This window comes from Phoxinus phoxinus (genome assembly GCF_949152265.1).
Source record: "Phoxinus phoxinus genome assembly, chromosome: 9".
Classification (NCBI taxonomy): Eukaryota; Metazoa; Chordata; class Actinopteri; order Cypriniformes; family Leuciscidae; genus Phoxinus; species Phoxinus phoxinus.
The window spans coordinates 30,512,015-30,528,930 of NC_136884.1; the positions used below are offsets into that span (position 1 = coordinate 30,512,015).

General features: G+C 38.3%; 1 protein-coding gene and 1 long non-coding RNA gene across 5 annotated transcripts; both read right to left on the minus strand.

Annotated features, from left to right (window-relative positions):
- Positions 1 to 137: 137 nt before the first annotated feature.
- On the minus strand, positions 138 to 1,561 carry LOC307004114. Its single transcript, XR_013798917.1, has 3 exons — positions 1,397 to 1,561; positions 818 to 997; positions 138 to 723 (listed from the first exon to the last, which is right to left on the minus strand). It is a non-coding gene; the product is annotated as an uncharacterized lncRNA (long non-coding RNA).
- Positions 1,562 to 7,210: 5,649 nt separating this feature from the next.
- Positions 7,211 to 14,679, minus strand: LOC307004462 (uncharacterized protein). Of its 4 annotated transcripts, none has more exons than XM_079623777.1 (4): positions 8,333 to 12,075; positions 7,837 to 7,973; positions 7,584 to 7,699; positions 7,211 to 7,386 (listed from the first exon to the last, which is right to left on the minus strand). In XM_079623777.1, exons 1-4 carry the CDS (start codon positions 9,645 to 9,647, stop codon positions 7,260 to 7,262), a joined length of 1,695 nt encoding a protein of 564 aa, XP_079479903.1. In that variant the 5' UTR covers positions 9,648 to 12,075; the 3' UTR covers positions 7,211 to 7,259. The 4 variants fall into 4 exon arrangements, with proteins under 4 accessions (XP_079479903.1, XP_079479902.1, XP_079479901.1 ...); XM_079623776.1 differs by adding an exon at positions 14,649 to 14,679 and having other exon boundaries at positions 7,250 to 7,699; positions 8,333 to 9,658; XM_079623775.1 differs by having other exon boundaries at positions 7,250 to 7,699; positions 8,333 to 9,658; positions 10,706 to 12,075.
- Between the last annotated feature and the right edge of the window lie 2,237 nt (positions 14,680 to 16,916).

The window sequence follows — 16,916 nt, forward strand, 5'->3', positions numbered from 1 at the left end:
ACAGAAATGTATAGATGAAAATATGTCATGCAGCACTGGCAATCATATGTTTGATTCTTGTAATTTATTATAATAAATATATTTTAAATGAAAAAGTCTGTAATTGAATAACTGAAACACAACAAAGTTGGGGCAAACATATTTATTTAAAATGGTTGAAAAGATAACTATTTACAATAATGGCAATATAATCAATCTAAATTATTATATTTACTCTAAGCGGCGCACCCTGTAGCCAGTATAGTGAGCCCTGGGATCAGGAAATGTGTCCCTGATCTTCCACACACAGCAACTTGGTATAACCACCCTATTGCCCACACCCAGGCGACCATGCTGCCACAAGACAAACTGTCTATAGGCTGCATGTCGGAATTGTCTCTGCTCGAGTCCGGGCTCCGGGTTGTCCGAAAGTGCAAAAATGTCATTCCATGCAGCTCGGGCCAGCCGCAACACACCTTCATCCAAAATGTAATATTGCATGTATGCCATCTGACTAATGCAATGTTGCAGGGATTGGCGACAGCACACTCTTTCAATATCTGTGTCCATCTCCCTGCAATTTTGGCAAGTGCACCAGTGGAGAGCCGCTGGGTCTGGGACTGGGTCAGGATGTGGGTGTACCTCCATTAATGACATTACATCAAATAAAATTCCTGGGGTCCTGTTCAAAATCTTCTCAAGCAATTTTACTTTTTGTCCAATCTCTAGATAATTAAGTTTTTCCTAAAAAAAAATATATATATATTTTATTGGAAAATGTTTATTGCAAAATGTAGTGAATCTGAATTATTACTTTCTTGTCTGGTAATAAACCAACCTTCATTTCAGCCATGTGCCGCTCCTGCAGCTCCTTCATCCTCCTCTGGTTATCTTGGTCAAGATCCTTAGATCTTGCGCCTTTCCCCCCCGTCTGATATCTCCTCCTGGGAGTTTTGGGTTTTACAATAGTACCTATTGCCTTTGCAGCAAACTCGGACGAGGCAGTTGAAGTTGAACCCTGCAATATCAAATAATGAACCACTGTTATTATGAAATTTCAAACCAAACGTTATGAACGAATAAATTATAGCCTTACCATAGTACACGTATTCTTGCAAAATAAATAAACAAACTAGGCTACGTGTTTGACTTTGTTAGTCGTTATGATGGACAACTCGGATTACCGTCAAAATTATAAAAGAATGTAACGTAACATTTATTTTGATAATGCATAATCTAAGTAGCTATAGGCTAAACTAAAAATAAATAAATAGCGGAAATATTTCTTATAGTATTGTTTTTCGCCATAATGTTACTGATTACGTTTGACAACACTATAAAAATATACACTATCTCCACTATACAAATATACACTATCTCAACATTTATATGATATTGTTCTGAGAATCATACATACCTCAGTGGACATGGCTCCATTTGTTCGCCGGCTTCTCTGAAAACAAATGCACATGGCCTGAGCGATATGGGAGGGGGGAGAGTTGACAATGAGTTTACGACAGTTTTCTCATATATATATATACTCCGAAACTGTAGGGGGAGCTCGAGAGAGAAACCTGCGAGAAAACAGCACAGAAATTGCCAGTCTTACTGAGTGCTGCTTTAAGCTAACGTTAGCTAATAAGGTCTCCTGCAGACCCTCATTTTAAAATAGATTTTATAAGTACCTGTCAAAAGTTTGGCAACGTTTAAACGTTTTTGAAAGAAGTCTCTAGTCTGCTCACCAAGACTGCATTAAAGCTGTCTTTTTTGTGTTAAATGAGTCATGAATCCATTTTCCAAACCGTGTTTTTTTGTCTTATCCTGAATCTCTACGTTACACCTGTAATATGTGTTTATATTGGGACTATTTTAACAAGTCTATTAATAAAACTAACAGCTTTCTTCTTGGTCTTTTGTTTGCTGATGCCTCAAGGGAATTAAACGGCACGTGTGACGGGTTTCTAGTAAAAAGATGCACAGTGGCACTGTTTTAGCATTGTTTTGTGTATTCATTTGTCAAGTCAAGTCAAGTCATCTTCATTTATATAGCGCTTTTAACAATGTAGATTGTTTCAAAGCTGCTTTACAGATAAACGTATAATTTAAGGTAACAGATTGTTTTGGCTTTATAGCGGTTCTTGAATAATGTTACTTTCCAGCTAAAGTTAGTTTTGATTGATTCACTTCCGTCGAAAGGATAATTTGTTATTAAATTAGGGGCCGCTAAGACGACATCGCTCTCTCTACACAGACTTTAAACGTGAACCTGTGATAAACACTGATGGCGCTCACGTGCGCATCAAGAATTCATTCTATATGTGTGTTTGAATATATGTGCGCATGTTTGTAATTCTCTACAAACCAAGCCTATACAAACCTATAAATTTGATACAGAATGTTATTTTATCACTACGGGGGAGATGCGCGAAATTTCCACAATGCTTTATCTGTAGAGTGGTAAAGGGATCCTCCATAGGGAGAGGCTAGTTGGCACTTCAGCACTGCGTTATTAATACAAATTAATATTCATTTGTATTAATATGCTAAATAAATAAAAGATGGATCAAAAGATAAAGCCCTTGAATATGTCAAATTTACTTTGTCCAATTTTTTTGAATGCATGACTATTGTGAAGTAGTGGCTGTGTGTTAGTGCTAACACTAGATTATCATGTGGTATTTTAGTGTAATTGTACAAGAATTGTTCAGTACAGTAATTGTCTATCTAAAGCAGTACTTTCAACTTTGTATTGCCTAAGCATTTCATGTTAAAACCTAACAGAAAAAATATCAGTATCGGAAAAAGACCATAAGATATTAGATCATGTATATGAGAAGATTCTTGAAATTCTAGATATGTATACTACTTAGAGAGAGAGTGAGTGAGTGAGTGAGTGAGTGAGTGAGTGAGTGAGTGAGTGAGTGAGTGTGTGTGTGTGTGTGTGTGTGTGTGTGTGTGTGTGTGTGCGCCCCCCCTCTGAGTTTGACAAAATCACTAAGGGAGTGGGGCCATCCCATGTAAGATTTTGTAAACCTGACAGGAATTTGTGAACTTAATTAGATTTTCCCAACTTAAAATATTGTATTTTAATAAAATGGCACAGTGATGAAAATGCTTTGGTTTCTTATCGAATACTTGGAGTGTCTGTTTGTATAACGACTGTAGTGGTTTCAGAGTGGTGTAGTTAGACTGGGACCAGCTCGTTAAACAGTAGGTAAAATGAGAGACGATCATTGAGTGCATGAAAGGTTTGGCAGCTTGAATAGACATTGAATTTCTAATATATCGGAAATTAGCTAGATTAAATGTGACTTTTTTACAGGTTTCCTTTACATGTGATCTAAAATTGAGTTTGGAGTCCAGATGAATGCCAAGATATTTGTATTCTTGGACAATTTGTATTTTTTCTCCTGACACTAGGAGATCTGCATCTTTGGTTACCTTATGTGATTTTGTGAAAAACGTATCTACAGTTTTAGACACATTGAGTTATAGACAGCATTGGTTCAACCATGTTGTAACTTTAACCATCAAATTTGTGAGTTTGTCACCCACCTCGGTTTTTGAGGATCTATGTACATACAGAACTGTGTCATTCGCATACATTTGAATGTTAACCTCTGGACACACCAGTGGCAGTTCGTTAATGTACATGCAGAATAGCACAGGACCTAATATGGAGCCCTGCGGCCGGCCGGTCGACAGAGGGAGGGGCTCAGACTGACTATTATAAATACGAACAGTTTGTAATCGTTGAGAAAGAGGAGTTTATCCAGTTTAATACATTGTCTGAGAGATTAAAAGAGGATAATTTGGCCAGTAGGATACGGTGGTTTACTGTATCAAATGCCTTTCTAAGGTCAAGAAAGACTGCTCCTACAATGCTATTGCTGTCAAGTGATAACTTGATTTTATCAATAAAATAGCAATTTGCTGACTCAGTTGAATGGTTAGGTCGAAATCCAAATTGTAGTGGGTGAAGATGAAAAGAGCTAGGGCTGGGCGGTATATCGAGTTTGAACAATATATAGATTTTTTTTTAAAACTATATGGAATGAGGGAATACAGTGTATATCGATACAGTAGTTTGATACCAGCACATATGAAAAATAGCGGAGGAGGCAGTGTGAGCTGCTGCAGTGAAAGTATATAATACAATTTGTCCTAAACATGTTATATTGAGGGCTTGAAAATAACTGGTAAGATATAGTTAATAAGTTTAAAGCAGTTTGCCCTGTCAGATACTCTGACATACTGTTGCTGACTGACACATACTTGCGCTGTTTAATGCGTTTGAGATGTGGTGCTTTCCTCAGTGCTTAACTTTACATTTCACAGGTATATTCTCCATCTGTAAATGTTAGAAAATCAAACAAATATGTCCATTTCACTGTCAGGAGAGGATGAGCCTTCTGCGAGTGAATCTCCGCAAAAATTCAAGCTTCCGTGAATGAGCATGCCAAACAGACGGAGCACAATAGAAGAGTATCGCAATAATTATGACTAAAATATTATACATATTGCTAAAATATTTGTTGTTGGAGACAATAAATGTGCTATATGTGGAATTTTAAACCTGCAAGTATATTTTTTATGAAAGTGACCATTATAATGGGGTAATCAAATGGAGGCTAACATAATTAGTTTGTGCTTTTGTTTTTATTTTCATTTTTAGTTTAGCTTTTAGTCAATTTAAAAACAAAAGCATTATTTTTGTTTTTAGATTGTAATGTTACAATGTTAGAATGTAATGTGATTCTAACCACCTTTTTGCACCTAATATATTGCATAATAGCCTACAGTACATTCACTATATTTGTTTTTCATAGCCTTCAATATCAACATTGTTTGTAGGCTATCATTGGGCAGGATGTGAATTTTTTTTTTTTTAAATAAATACAGATTTTCTTTATCTAGATAGAAAAACGTAGAAAGTACCGAGATATATATCGTATATCGCCATTTAACCAAAAAATACAGAGATGTGAATTTTTGGCCATATCAGCCCTAAAAAGAGCTATTGTTTAAGTGGTCTTTGATGTGATCAGATATCCATTTCTCAAGGACCTTATACATTACAGGTAAAATACTTATAGGTCTGTAATTAGAAACGGATTGTGGGTTTCCTGATTTAAAAATGGGTGATACAATGGCTGTTTTCCATGTGTTTGGAAACTCTGTCAGGAGAGACTCCCTGCAGGAAGTACTCGGCTTTGTTTGTTAATGAAGTCTAAGCTTACAGTTACTGTTACATAGGTTTGACAAGAGACTGCTCGGGTAAGCTAAAGATTTATATGACTCTGTGTGTCGAGGAAGTGAATCACAGAGGTCTATGAATCTGATCGTTTTGAAAGTGTTTTATTTTTCGCTGTGTCGAGGAAGTGTATCAGTGAATCTTTAATGTATTGCTTATAAAATAAGTGAGTGAAACTGACAGGGAGTAGAGTACAGAATACAGACATTGTCAGAATAAATGTCACCCCTGGTAAATATGATCAAAACTGGTTGTAAAAAATAAATCTGCATTGTTTATCCTTTTGATCTTTCATTCAAAAAAATTGCCAAAATTCTAACCTTTCATTGAAGCAAGAGAATTGAAAGTGGGGCTAAATCACATTATGAAATAAATGTTTTTCTCCAAAACACGTTGGCCATAATTATTGTCACCCTTTTATTGAATACTTTTTGCAACCTCCTTTAGCCAAGATAACAGCTCTGAATTTTCTCCTACAATGCCTGATGAGTTTGGAGAACACCTGACAAGAGATTAGAGACCATTCCTCCACACAGAATCTCTCCAGATCCTCCAGATTCCCAGATCCATGTTGGTGCTTCTTCTCTTCAGTTCAGCCCACTCATCTTCTATATGGTCCAGGCCAGGGACTGGGATGGCCATTGCAGATCTTGGTTTTGTGCTCAGTGACCCATTTTTGTTTTGATTTTGATATTTGTTTTTGGATCACTGTCCTGTTGGAAGATCCAAACATGGCCAGTTATAAGATTTCTAGCACAGTCTGTTAGGTTTCGATTTTTTATCTGTTGGTATTTGATCCAATCCATGATGCCATGTATCTGAACAAGATGTCCAGGACCTCAGGCAGAAAATTAGGCCCACAGCATTAAATACAGCAGAGGTCCTGGACATCTTGTTCAGATACATAGCATCATGGATATAAGGTTTGGTATAAGACCCCTGTCCAAAATTATCTATAGGATGTATTACCATTTTTGAAGGCGATGTATGCATATATGTGAAAAGCTGGCCACTGTTCAGGAGTCATCTCCTGCAGGGTCTCCCTGTGGGAGGTTGCTCGGCTTTGTTTGTTAATAAAGTCAAAATATTTCTGATTAACCCACAACCATTTGTTGCGACACGTCAGACTCAGTGAGATCCATTTGCAGCTTTTATTTAGAATAGTCAGACAGGGCAATGGAGGCAAGAAGCAAGGTCCAATAAACAATCCAAGTCGGGGCAGGCAGAGAATAATCAGAAGCGAGATGAACAGACCAGGGTCAGAGTACAAAGAAAACACGGGTAATAACGCTCAGAAATGATGGCCAGGACAAATCAAGACTTCACAGAGAAGTGATGTGTGTGTGTGTGTGTGTGTGGGTGTGTGTGAATGAGGTGCAGGTGTGTTGTGCAATCAGTCCCAGGTAAGAGGCATGATGAGAATTTGAGTTTGGTATGGATGACTTAATATTCCGGAGACGAATCCCTCCGGTCGTGCGGTTTGGGCTGTAACACTGACACAGACATCCAGTGTGAATCTAGTAACATTCATTGAAGCATTTATTTGTCATTGGAATTCACACACTGTCAAATTTTACATCATGATGGCAACAAAGCAGAGTTTATAGTAACTGTGCTGAGAATATTGGATTTAATCCAAATGTACATAATATATCCTGCAGGTGGAAATGTACTCCAACCAAACACTCATCAAATTTTAATGTCTAATACTTTTTAGAACTCATTTTAATCCTTAAAAGATCCCACTAAACAACTGAATAAAATTACGAACAATAACCATACATGTTTGTAGCTTTTGCACAAATGTTTGCGAGAGTTGGCGACTCCTTTCCATCTGAGTGTTTAGGTTCAGTCTGTCTTTCGAAAGATGAATACAGCACCTCCACCAATCTAAAGCTTAAAAATGAACAAGAGAAACTTAAGCACTGAAGAGTTAATCATGGTGAATCAGAATCAGAATCATTTTATTGTCATTGTGAAACATTGTCACATTCAAAATACATTCATACACTCACAAGAAGTGTCTTCAGAGACATGGTTGTGGAACGAGAGCATAGAAACTTCCATCTCTAGTGGCTCCAGTCCTGGGAATATGGCACTTAAAGCCATCTCGTGTCCTGAAAAGCTTCCCTACAAGGCCATCACTCTTTACACTATCGGGCGACAAAGAGCACATTAGAACACCAGCACAGACGTGCACAACGTGACATTATTGTAATCTCAATAAAATGTGTAATTTCTGAGATGGATTAAATTATTTTTCAGTTTAAGTCTGAAAACATCAACTTTCCATAAAGATTTACTTTTTTTCAAGATGAGTTTTATGAATTGCATTTGTATTGGCACTAACCTACACACATAGTACATGACTCCTGGAAACCTCTTTGATTTGTCATACGAGACCATGTTCCCTTGTTCCCCATCCATCCATTTCCAACCACGTCCTCCACACGGATCAACCAGAACCTGCAGATTATTAAGACAGACATTTCTGAAGAAATAGGAGAGACGTCCTCTCCTTGACTACAGTCTTTTAACTGTCCTGCATGTGTTTGTTATCTGTAGTGTTTTAAATATGAATATAATGTACTGCACTGAGGTACCTGATAGCTACTGGCCTGATTACTTTTCCCGTCATATTCAAAGTTGCAGCGATGATCCTGAACATATCCACTGTGCCACCCACCGTCAGGTCCAATCGCTTTGCACACCGCAAGTTGGGTTTTAGAAAGAACAGCATCTGGAAACCACAATGATTTTTGGACCCACTGATTTGAGAAGAGCTTCTTCTAGCTTGAAGATACAAGTCTGTTGTCTTAGATTATACGTGAGCCTAAAGATAAATTTCCCCCCTAAGTTTTATGTACTTATCAGTCTATTGCATTGTAATTCCATTATATGATTTTATAATTCCATTACATGGGGTCAGGTACGGAATGGAACTATAAGAAGAAGCTCAGCCATAAAAATCTTCAAGTGCTTAAAGATGTAATGAAACGTGATACTGTACATTAATAAAAAAAACATGGACAAAAGCACATTCAAATGAAGAATCAGCCTAATCTACTGTGAGTATGTAGAGTAGAAGAGTTTTCATACTGCTGGGCACTTCTCCGGTCTGAACCCACTGGAGGTCCTGACTCCTGCAGCCGCTGTATGGGTCTCCTTTCCACGGGTTCTCACAGGTGCAGCTCCTGTCGTGATTGGAGGAGGACGAGCATTTGGCATTCAGTCCGCAGGGTTTGACCTGACATGTGTCACGACATGTGCCTAAGGCTCCAGTGCAGACCTCATTGTCCTTACAAACGCTGTTTTGTGTGCAGTTGTTACACATGTGTGGTATAAAGGATGGACAGGGCTGCTGTGAGCATTTGTACTCCGATGACTCAGGGTGTGTGGCAGAGGTCCAGCCAGATGAACATGTGGCCTTGCAGACAGTGGCTCCACCTTCAGATATGCACTCGACTCTCCCGTTCACCTGCTCCTCGTAGCACACAGGTGAGGCACTCCACTGTCCTCCAGAGCACACCACGATCTCGGGGAAGGGCTTGTATGATCCACCACATTTCAGTTTCACCTGCTGCTGGGCTGTGCTGTGGTAGAGCTTCTCGCAGTGGCTGTTCTGAAGATCCCCAGCCTTTAGAGGGCCACATCCATTTTTATTGAAGAGTTCCCACTGCTGTGAGACATAGTCCTGAAAAAACCTCTCAAGTAAATCAATGGTCTCTGATTTTCCAGTGACCAGTAGATATTTTGACCAAGCTAAAACAGCTTCCTTTTCAAGAGCAAACATGTAGCGCACAAAATAATCAATCTGATCACTGTAGTATTTTGTGCACTCTACTGGCTCACCAGACTGACTTTGTGAGTCCTGGACCAGTGACTTGCGAAAAATATTCAGAAGGTTGTGTTTGTCTCCAAATCCAGAGCCCATCATCATCTGGTGAAAGTCTGTGAGATAAAGTTGAAAAGAGTTTCCCTCTGTGAACTGAGCTTCAACTTCAGAAACATAGTGGCGTTGGGTTATTGTACCGTTTATAAGTTGTGTATGCAGTGTGCTGATGTTTCGAAACATCTCAGTCACATTGCTGTATTTCACAAAGATTTGTGTCCACTGGATGTCATGTCGAACAGACTCAACTATTTCTTTAGTGAAGTCTTTCAGTTCCTTGACACTGAAATAAATTGCTGTCAGATTAGGGACTGGTTTATAGACCATACCATTGATTTTATATTCAAGATCTGCATAGTGAATAATACATGCTGGACCGCGGAACATCTTATGACACTCGCAGAACACTTCTGTGGTGTCCTGGATGGGTTTACATTCTCCCTGCTTACAATTCACGTCTGAGCCGATACAGCTGTATTGAAGCAGATAAAGGACAGCGAGGAACGTCTTTACAGAAGCCATGACAGCTTAACCTGTTTAAAAAATGAAAGCATTAAAAGTTTAGAAGCATTTAATATGTGGCCTGGTGTCACTTAACTCACAATCTGCTTATAATGTCACACACTGAGTGTTCTTTGCTGTTAAAGTTGCACTACAGGAGATTTATTTTATTGAACCAGTACATTCAAAAATATTTTCTTAATTTACCGCAAAACAGACATAGATCATTATCATCATAACCCGTATAACATATTATGTAGCTAGATAATATCTAGATTTAGTGTAATGTTTGCTTCCCTTGCTGAGTCTTCTTCCGCCCAGTGTTTTTTTCTTTACACAAATATCTTAATGGATCTGCTTATATTGTAATATTGCAGGAGAGGAGCAAAGGAGATTTGAGCCAACTGTACAGCATCTTTATTCAAGGAGTAATCCAAGGCAAAAACACCATAGACTTACTCAAACAATACCAGACAATGAACTGAGGAAACTAAGGGCCATAACACAAAGGTAAAAGAAAAACAAGACTCAGGTGAACATAATTCGCCTTTGGCTAAGCCACGCTCTAGAATGTAGATTGACCAATCACAGCGCAGCCGAGAACGAGCTCCCACAGAGGTCCGACACTTTTTCACAGCGCTCCATTGACTTTAACACAGGCGTCTCATATTTTTGGTCTCGGCAGGCTATTACCGTCGTCGTTTTATCAAAAATATGGTTAAACGTTGTGCATTTGTAACACAGATACGCGTTTCCCAGAGAGGTTGGAGGGGGTGTCCGTTTTTTCCCCTTCCCAAAACCGAAGTAAAATCCTGACAAGTGTCGTTTTTGGATTAAACTGTGTGGACGTCCTCAGTCAGCGAAACCCCTCAAGGATCAACAAGCACACTTTTGTGTGCTCTATTTTTGCTTTTAACCTTACTGTTTAGTTATAGTTAGACAGTTTTATGCTGCTTAGGTTATGATTTCGGTTCTCTACCCTAATTGTTGATACGCTAGCATGCTGCTAATAAATACAACTTTATACTCGCGTAGTCCGTTTGCTTTGTAATAACGATTATAGAAGTGAAGAGACCTACCTACCCAGCTTTGCATGAACAGTGTTGCTCTTTGATATTGTTAGTCCCAGCCTCCGTCTCCATTAGGATATGCGGTGGTTCATGTTTTGACTGTGACCGTTATGCTTTTGCCTCTATTTGGATGCCTTGTTGTTGCTTGCGTTTCACCGGTATGTCTTGAATACAGCCTTCGAACGCATACTGCAGCCCCTTTTGCCTACTTCTATCAGACACTTTATTTGCTGCTTTATAAAACTTTGATAACATTTCAGCAGGAAGAGCTGTCACAGCATAAGCCATGTTGATACCAAACCAGAGCCCAGATGAAGTTGTCGGAGGTAGCAACAGTAACTAAGGGGGGCGGGGCTTAGCCAAAGGTGAATTGGTAACCATAGAAACAAACAAGAACAGACCAGACACTATGGAAACCAGGCAAACAGTAACTACAGAAGGAATGGGAAAACAGAAAGATCAAGATGGACATAACCAAAAACCAAGACAGACAGTGTCAGCAGGGCCGGATTAACAATTAGGGCAACTGGTCACTTGCCCAGAGGCACAGGACATCTAAGGGGCCCTGGGCACCGTAAAATATTATGTTAGATCATGTTATAAACACAGTCCTCACTTTCCTAATTGTATGCAGATTTTTGCAACCCGTCAGATCAAAATATTATGTTAAACTGTGTCAAAAACAGTGCCTGTAGCTTCCTGTGCAGGGAGCGAGGCCGAGCTGTCACGTCGACTCACGTGACTTGACACTCTGAAATTTGAAATCAGTGGGAAGATGGAGAAGCAGAGTTAAGCAGGAGCGCTAAAAGAACATTTAAAAAGAGAAAAGGAATTGAAATTAGTCTACAATTTGAAACGTATTCCAAAAATAGCAAAAATTTACTTCAAATCAGTGCTATCTGAAAAAAGGCGATGATAATGCTAAAATCCCTCCTTGGGCTTGGGTATTTCTCTCATTATAATCAAAATGTTTCAACAATCGCCATGTATTTGGATGGTAAACTATTCTTTATTAAAGGCTTTTTACTTCACTTACATTCCAATGTTGATATAGTTGATTGTGAAACAATAAACATGACCTTGACTTTGAACTACATGCAACAGTGTAGCCAATGTTTACTTTTACTCCATATACACTAATTGCCAGCTTCATGGCTGGTGATAATTTCACATTTTAGTATTTTAGAAATAATCTCTGGTTTTAAGTTAAGGCTTCCATAGCTGTCTGCTTTATTTCACTGTTGCAGTCAAAATATAATTGATTGGTTATATTGAAACATTTAATAATTACTCTGTAGCCACCAAGTTCTTGAGTCTTGTTGCCCAGGGCATAGGACATTGTTAATCTGGCCCTGCGTGTCAGATATGTTGTTGTTGAGTTCAATCTTAATAAATCTCAAAAGGTGTGAAAAAAAAAATCCGTTTGAATTGAGTGATTTAATCCAAGTCTTTGCTTTGGACAGATTTGATTTGATTAATTTATTTGATTATTCAATTAGGCCAACTCGAAAAGCACTATTCATTATTAATTTATATTTATTGTATTTTATCAGTTGATTATTTGTTCTTATGTCATTACTGACTGATTACTTGTCTTTAGTAGTAATTGAAATTTATATTAGTTTGGCTCAGTGGCGTATCCAGGACATTTTTACTGGGGTGGCCAAGATGGGACACAAAGCTAGTGTGGGGTGGCCATATCTACTATAAAGTAATGTTATGTAAACCTTCAAACTCGCATGAACAATAGAGGATTCTAATAATAGTAACAAAGTGCAATAGAGGTAGCTAGTTCTTGCTTTTTGCTCATTCTCCTGCTACAAAATGCTTTCACATAGGCCATAAGACCACAAGACAAGACTTAAAGTCCAATGATGCCAACTGGTGGAATGGTACACAGAAGTCACGGTTCGGTATGAATTCGGTACAATGGAGGGAAAAGCAAAACAAAAATGCTGAAGGCATTTTTATTTTATTGTGCATGTCTCAGTCTGTACCACCTAGTGTCATACAGTCCCATGAGCAGCTGCAACAGCCTGAAGTGTGTAAAAGTAATATGTAAACAGTAAACAATAAGTACCCCACATTATCTACAGACTCCATCTGTAACTTGTAAACAAAATAAGACAATCAGCCATAAAACTGAAAATACAGCATCTCTTATTTATGTGCTGATTCCCTAATCCTAACCTTGCGTCTAAATGAGTTGCTTACATTAACAAAATGAGCCTACAATAACAGACATAAGCCCATTAAATAAAAATAAATGGCCATGTTTTATAAAAAGGTTCACAAAACTAAATAAAAATGTTTAGAAAATATGTAACGTTAATTTAGTTGTAGGTTACGTTCTCATATCCATTTTTTCTCTCTAATGTCACGGAATAATCTGGTTTACTGCTTTACACGATTTTTCAAAGAAGAGTACTACACCGGCGAGCGCGAAGTAAATGCCTCGTCCATTTGGGGAGGCGCGCGCGCCGTCATCGGAGGCTCGCGTTGCGGAGGCAGGCGAAAGTATAAACAAACCTAGCTTAAAGCGGGGCTACAGATTAGGTTTCCACAAATAACCCGCGTATCTAGCAGTAGTTCCGCAGCATTACATTCATTAATTTGCACGCGAGTTTTATTTATTTTTATACCATGCTCCGTGTAAATTCATGCACCGAACCGTTTCGGTTCAATACGAATACATGTACCATTCCACCCCTATGCCAACAGACCAAAAATATTTCAAGGATTAAGGTGCTTCTTTAAAAAGTAACTTTTGAACATTGTACTGGCCCTAAATCAGTTGATCAGCTGTCATCATTGACATCATCTCTTGTTTCTTGTGTTGACGAACATGCAACTACCTATCAGATCTGGGGTGGCTACAGGGGTGGCCAATGAGCTTTAGAATCGCCACTGGTTTTGCTAGAAGTTTTAGCTCTGATATCAAAATTAGAATTGAGATTCATGAAATTTCACTGCTATCTAAAATTGGGTGTCATAAGCCCTATTCGAACAGGGCTAGTTTTAAGTTAAACATTTAAGTTATAATTCTTATCAATGGACGTCTGTGATTTCATTTACAGATTAAGACGGGACTAACATCTCCCTGTTTATTACAGAGGTGGGTGTTTGTTTTCTAGATGTGGCCATTACAGGTCATCTATGACGTATAAATCTTTAGATATTTATTTATATAATTTTAATTTATTATAAAAACCCTATTTAAGTAAAATTTAAGTTTATAGAAGTGGCTGTTCATTATAAACCCACATAAGTAAGCAGAAAAATATAGACGAGCATCTTACTCTTAATACACTGATATTACATTTTTTGGCTCTATTTATTCATTTTATTTTTTAGCCGGATACAATCCATATTGACAATAAATAAAAGCATGTCAAAGATTAGAGCGCAAATGGTAGCTCAGGCAGGTAAAAAAAACTCATGAGGAAAAGCTTTAGGATAATACAACATCAGCAATCAGAGACATTTGCATTCCGACGGGGTTCGATTTCTCAGTGGACCGTCGAGTTTGCCAAAAAACTTGTAAATAAAACTTGCCTAGGAATTTTTAGAGGTTGTGTGAGAAAAACACTGACTTGGCAGATTCAGACAGGATTAAAATAACAAAGAACGTATGTGAGACAAGATCTTTAACATCCCCTGGAAACCTAGGACTATAACCTTATTTCTGACTATTTAGATTTATTTATTTAAAAAGATTGTGTGTGGGGCCAGTGAAAATTAATCCTTAGCAATTAAGCCTTGCAAAAACTTAGATGTCTATAAAATAAAATACACTAAAATGTTTTCACAGGATCAGATGTAAAAACAACGACTACTAGACTACCAGATTGCTTCAACACACATGTTACTGAAAAGCTTTGAGCAATTGATAATTTTAGGAAAAAGGAATGATGTTGAGATACAAGAGAAAAACAATAGCAGAATAACTCACCAGAAAACACGATCAAACAGGTAAAAAAAACATACAAAGACCAGAACCAACACTGGACTATTTATACTAAAGATAACGAATCACATGACAATAAAAAGAGGAAGATGAGTTTTTAAAAAAAAGAGTTAAAAAAGAGAGAAAAATTAAACAGACACAATGACCTCTAGTGGTCATTTGTAATTCATGGCAGTTATTAAAATTCTAACTTCAACTTGCATATTCCTCAGTCTATGATAGATAACACCGTCACCCATGGCTGCTGATTTCTGAGACAAGATTTAAGGTGTAGATTTGAGGTGTCAGAACATTTAATAAAGCTTTGAATTTTGCTCCACTTGGCCTTTCCTAACAATGATTGTGAAAAAGCCATAGCTCTAACAAATATTAAAACAACACGTCTAACCAAACACTATCGGTGCGACGCAACAAATCCCTGATAATAAACTGATGCCCGTTCTATTTCGATTTCAGCGCTCTGACACAAAGGACAAATGGGTTTGCAACATTTGCTTTATCCACCTCCAGTAGATGGTCTCTGTTGTGGCGCGGTCATCGCGGTGAAAAGTTAAGAAAATATGACGAGTCATATCCCGCCCTCAGATTCACCAGTCCAATGCTGGGTAATAAAGAGAGAACCACAGTGTTGCCTGCCTAAAAATATTAGCTTCTCATAACATGAAGTGAAAAAGTTAAGAGGGCAATAATTATTGTATTAATTATTTCAAATAAATCCTATAGATATTTCCAAATCAAGGTCATGACTGAGAGTAGCTTTGTGGCTGCATAAGTATTTCTCAAAGAATCAAAAGTTGCATTGATAATAATAATCATAAATGTTTCTTGAGGAGCGAATCAGCATACTAGAATGATTTCTGGAGGATCATGTGACACTGAAGACTGGAGTAATGATGCTGAAGATAAAGAGACTCCGCAGCATCAACTTAATCTTTGCAGCGGACACTGACTCGGAAAAAAATGGTTTATTAAAAATAATTAAAATGTCTCCTTGCTATTTTTTCTGACACAATCATAATCATAACTTTTGTCTGTGCTTTGCGGCCAGCTTTATGCACGGCCCCGCAGTGTATATATATTTAAGAAATTAAATTGATATAAACGTGCAGTTAGTCGACTAATGACTTGAATGAACAACTACTTTGTCAGCAGCCATAAGCGGGGCTGAGCCTGGTTAGTACCTGGATGGGAGACTCCTGGGAAATCCAGGTTGCTGCTGGTAGAGGTGTTAGTGAGGCCAGCAGGGGGCGCTCACCCTGTGGTCTGAATGGGTCCTAACACCCCAGTGTAGTGACGGGGACACTATACTGTCAAAGAGTGCCGTCCTTCGGATGAGACGTTAAACCGAGGTCCTGACTCTCTGTGGTCATTAAAAATCCCAGGATGTCCTTCGAAAAAGAGTAGGGGTGTAACCCCGGCATCCTGGCCAAAATATGCCCAGTGGCCTCTGTCCATCATGGCCTCCTAATCATCCTCATATACTGATTGCCTTCATCACTGTCTCCTCTCCACCAGTAAGCTGGTGTGTGGTGGGTGTTCTGGTGCAAAATGGCTGCCGTCGCATCATCCAAGTGGATGCTGCACATTGGTGGTGGTTGAGGAGATTCTCCCTTCTATGTAAAGCGCTTTGAGGTCTCAGATAAAGCGCTATATAAATGTAACAAATTATTATTATTAGTGAACTAGAGAAATCTACAGCCCTAAAAGATTGCTTATGTTCCCGTCGTTGATATGCTCACAAATATCGTGCAGCCATGAGGATGTATGAGACTATACAGACACAAAACAGCCTAGATATGTGCGTGTGCAGAGGGAACACAACGATGAGAAACATGCATTATCCAGGTGCATGACGTCTGCTCTTCTATGAAGATGAATTCGTAGTGGTTAATCATCTAAGTTCTACCAGAAAGACCCGGGAGGCAAAATAACCCAAGAACAATAAGTAAGAAATATAGAAATTAAGGTGTATATAAAATGTATGTAAATATTCAATATATATAAAAATGGGAATCAATAAAATAAAAATATAGGAATCAAGAAAAAGGAACAGAATACTAAAATTAGAAATATATAAAGTAATTGCAACAAACTCTAACACAAATGTTGTTTGAGTTTTTAAAATTGTTGAATATGCCATGATGCACTGGTGGTGTGACGCGTAGCGTAGCTCAGCCTCGAGTCTGGTTTGTAGTACCTGGCAAAGGGCAGAGAACGCTGTGGATCTGTTTGGTGGAGACCTCACCATCCAAA

Coding starts and splice junctions, on each gene's coding strand:
- LOC307004462 (XM_079623776.1), bottom strand. CDS start 9,647: ATGGCTTCTGTAAAGACGTTCCTCGCTGTCCTTTATCTGCTTCAATAC. Junction 7,974..8,332: donor GACCGGAGAAGTGCCCAGCA/GTATGAAAACTC, acceptor TGTGGTTTCCAG/ATGCTGTTCTTTCTAAAACC. Junction 7,700..7,836: donor ATCAGGCCAGTAGCTATCAG/GTACCTCAGTGC, acceptor AATAATCTGCAG/GTTCTGGTTGATCCGTGTGG.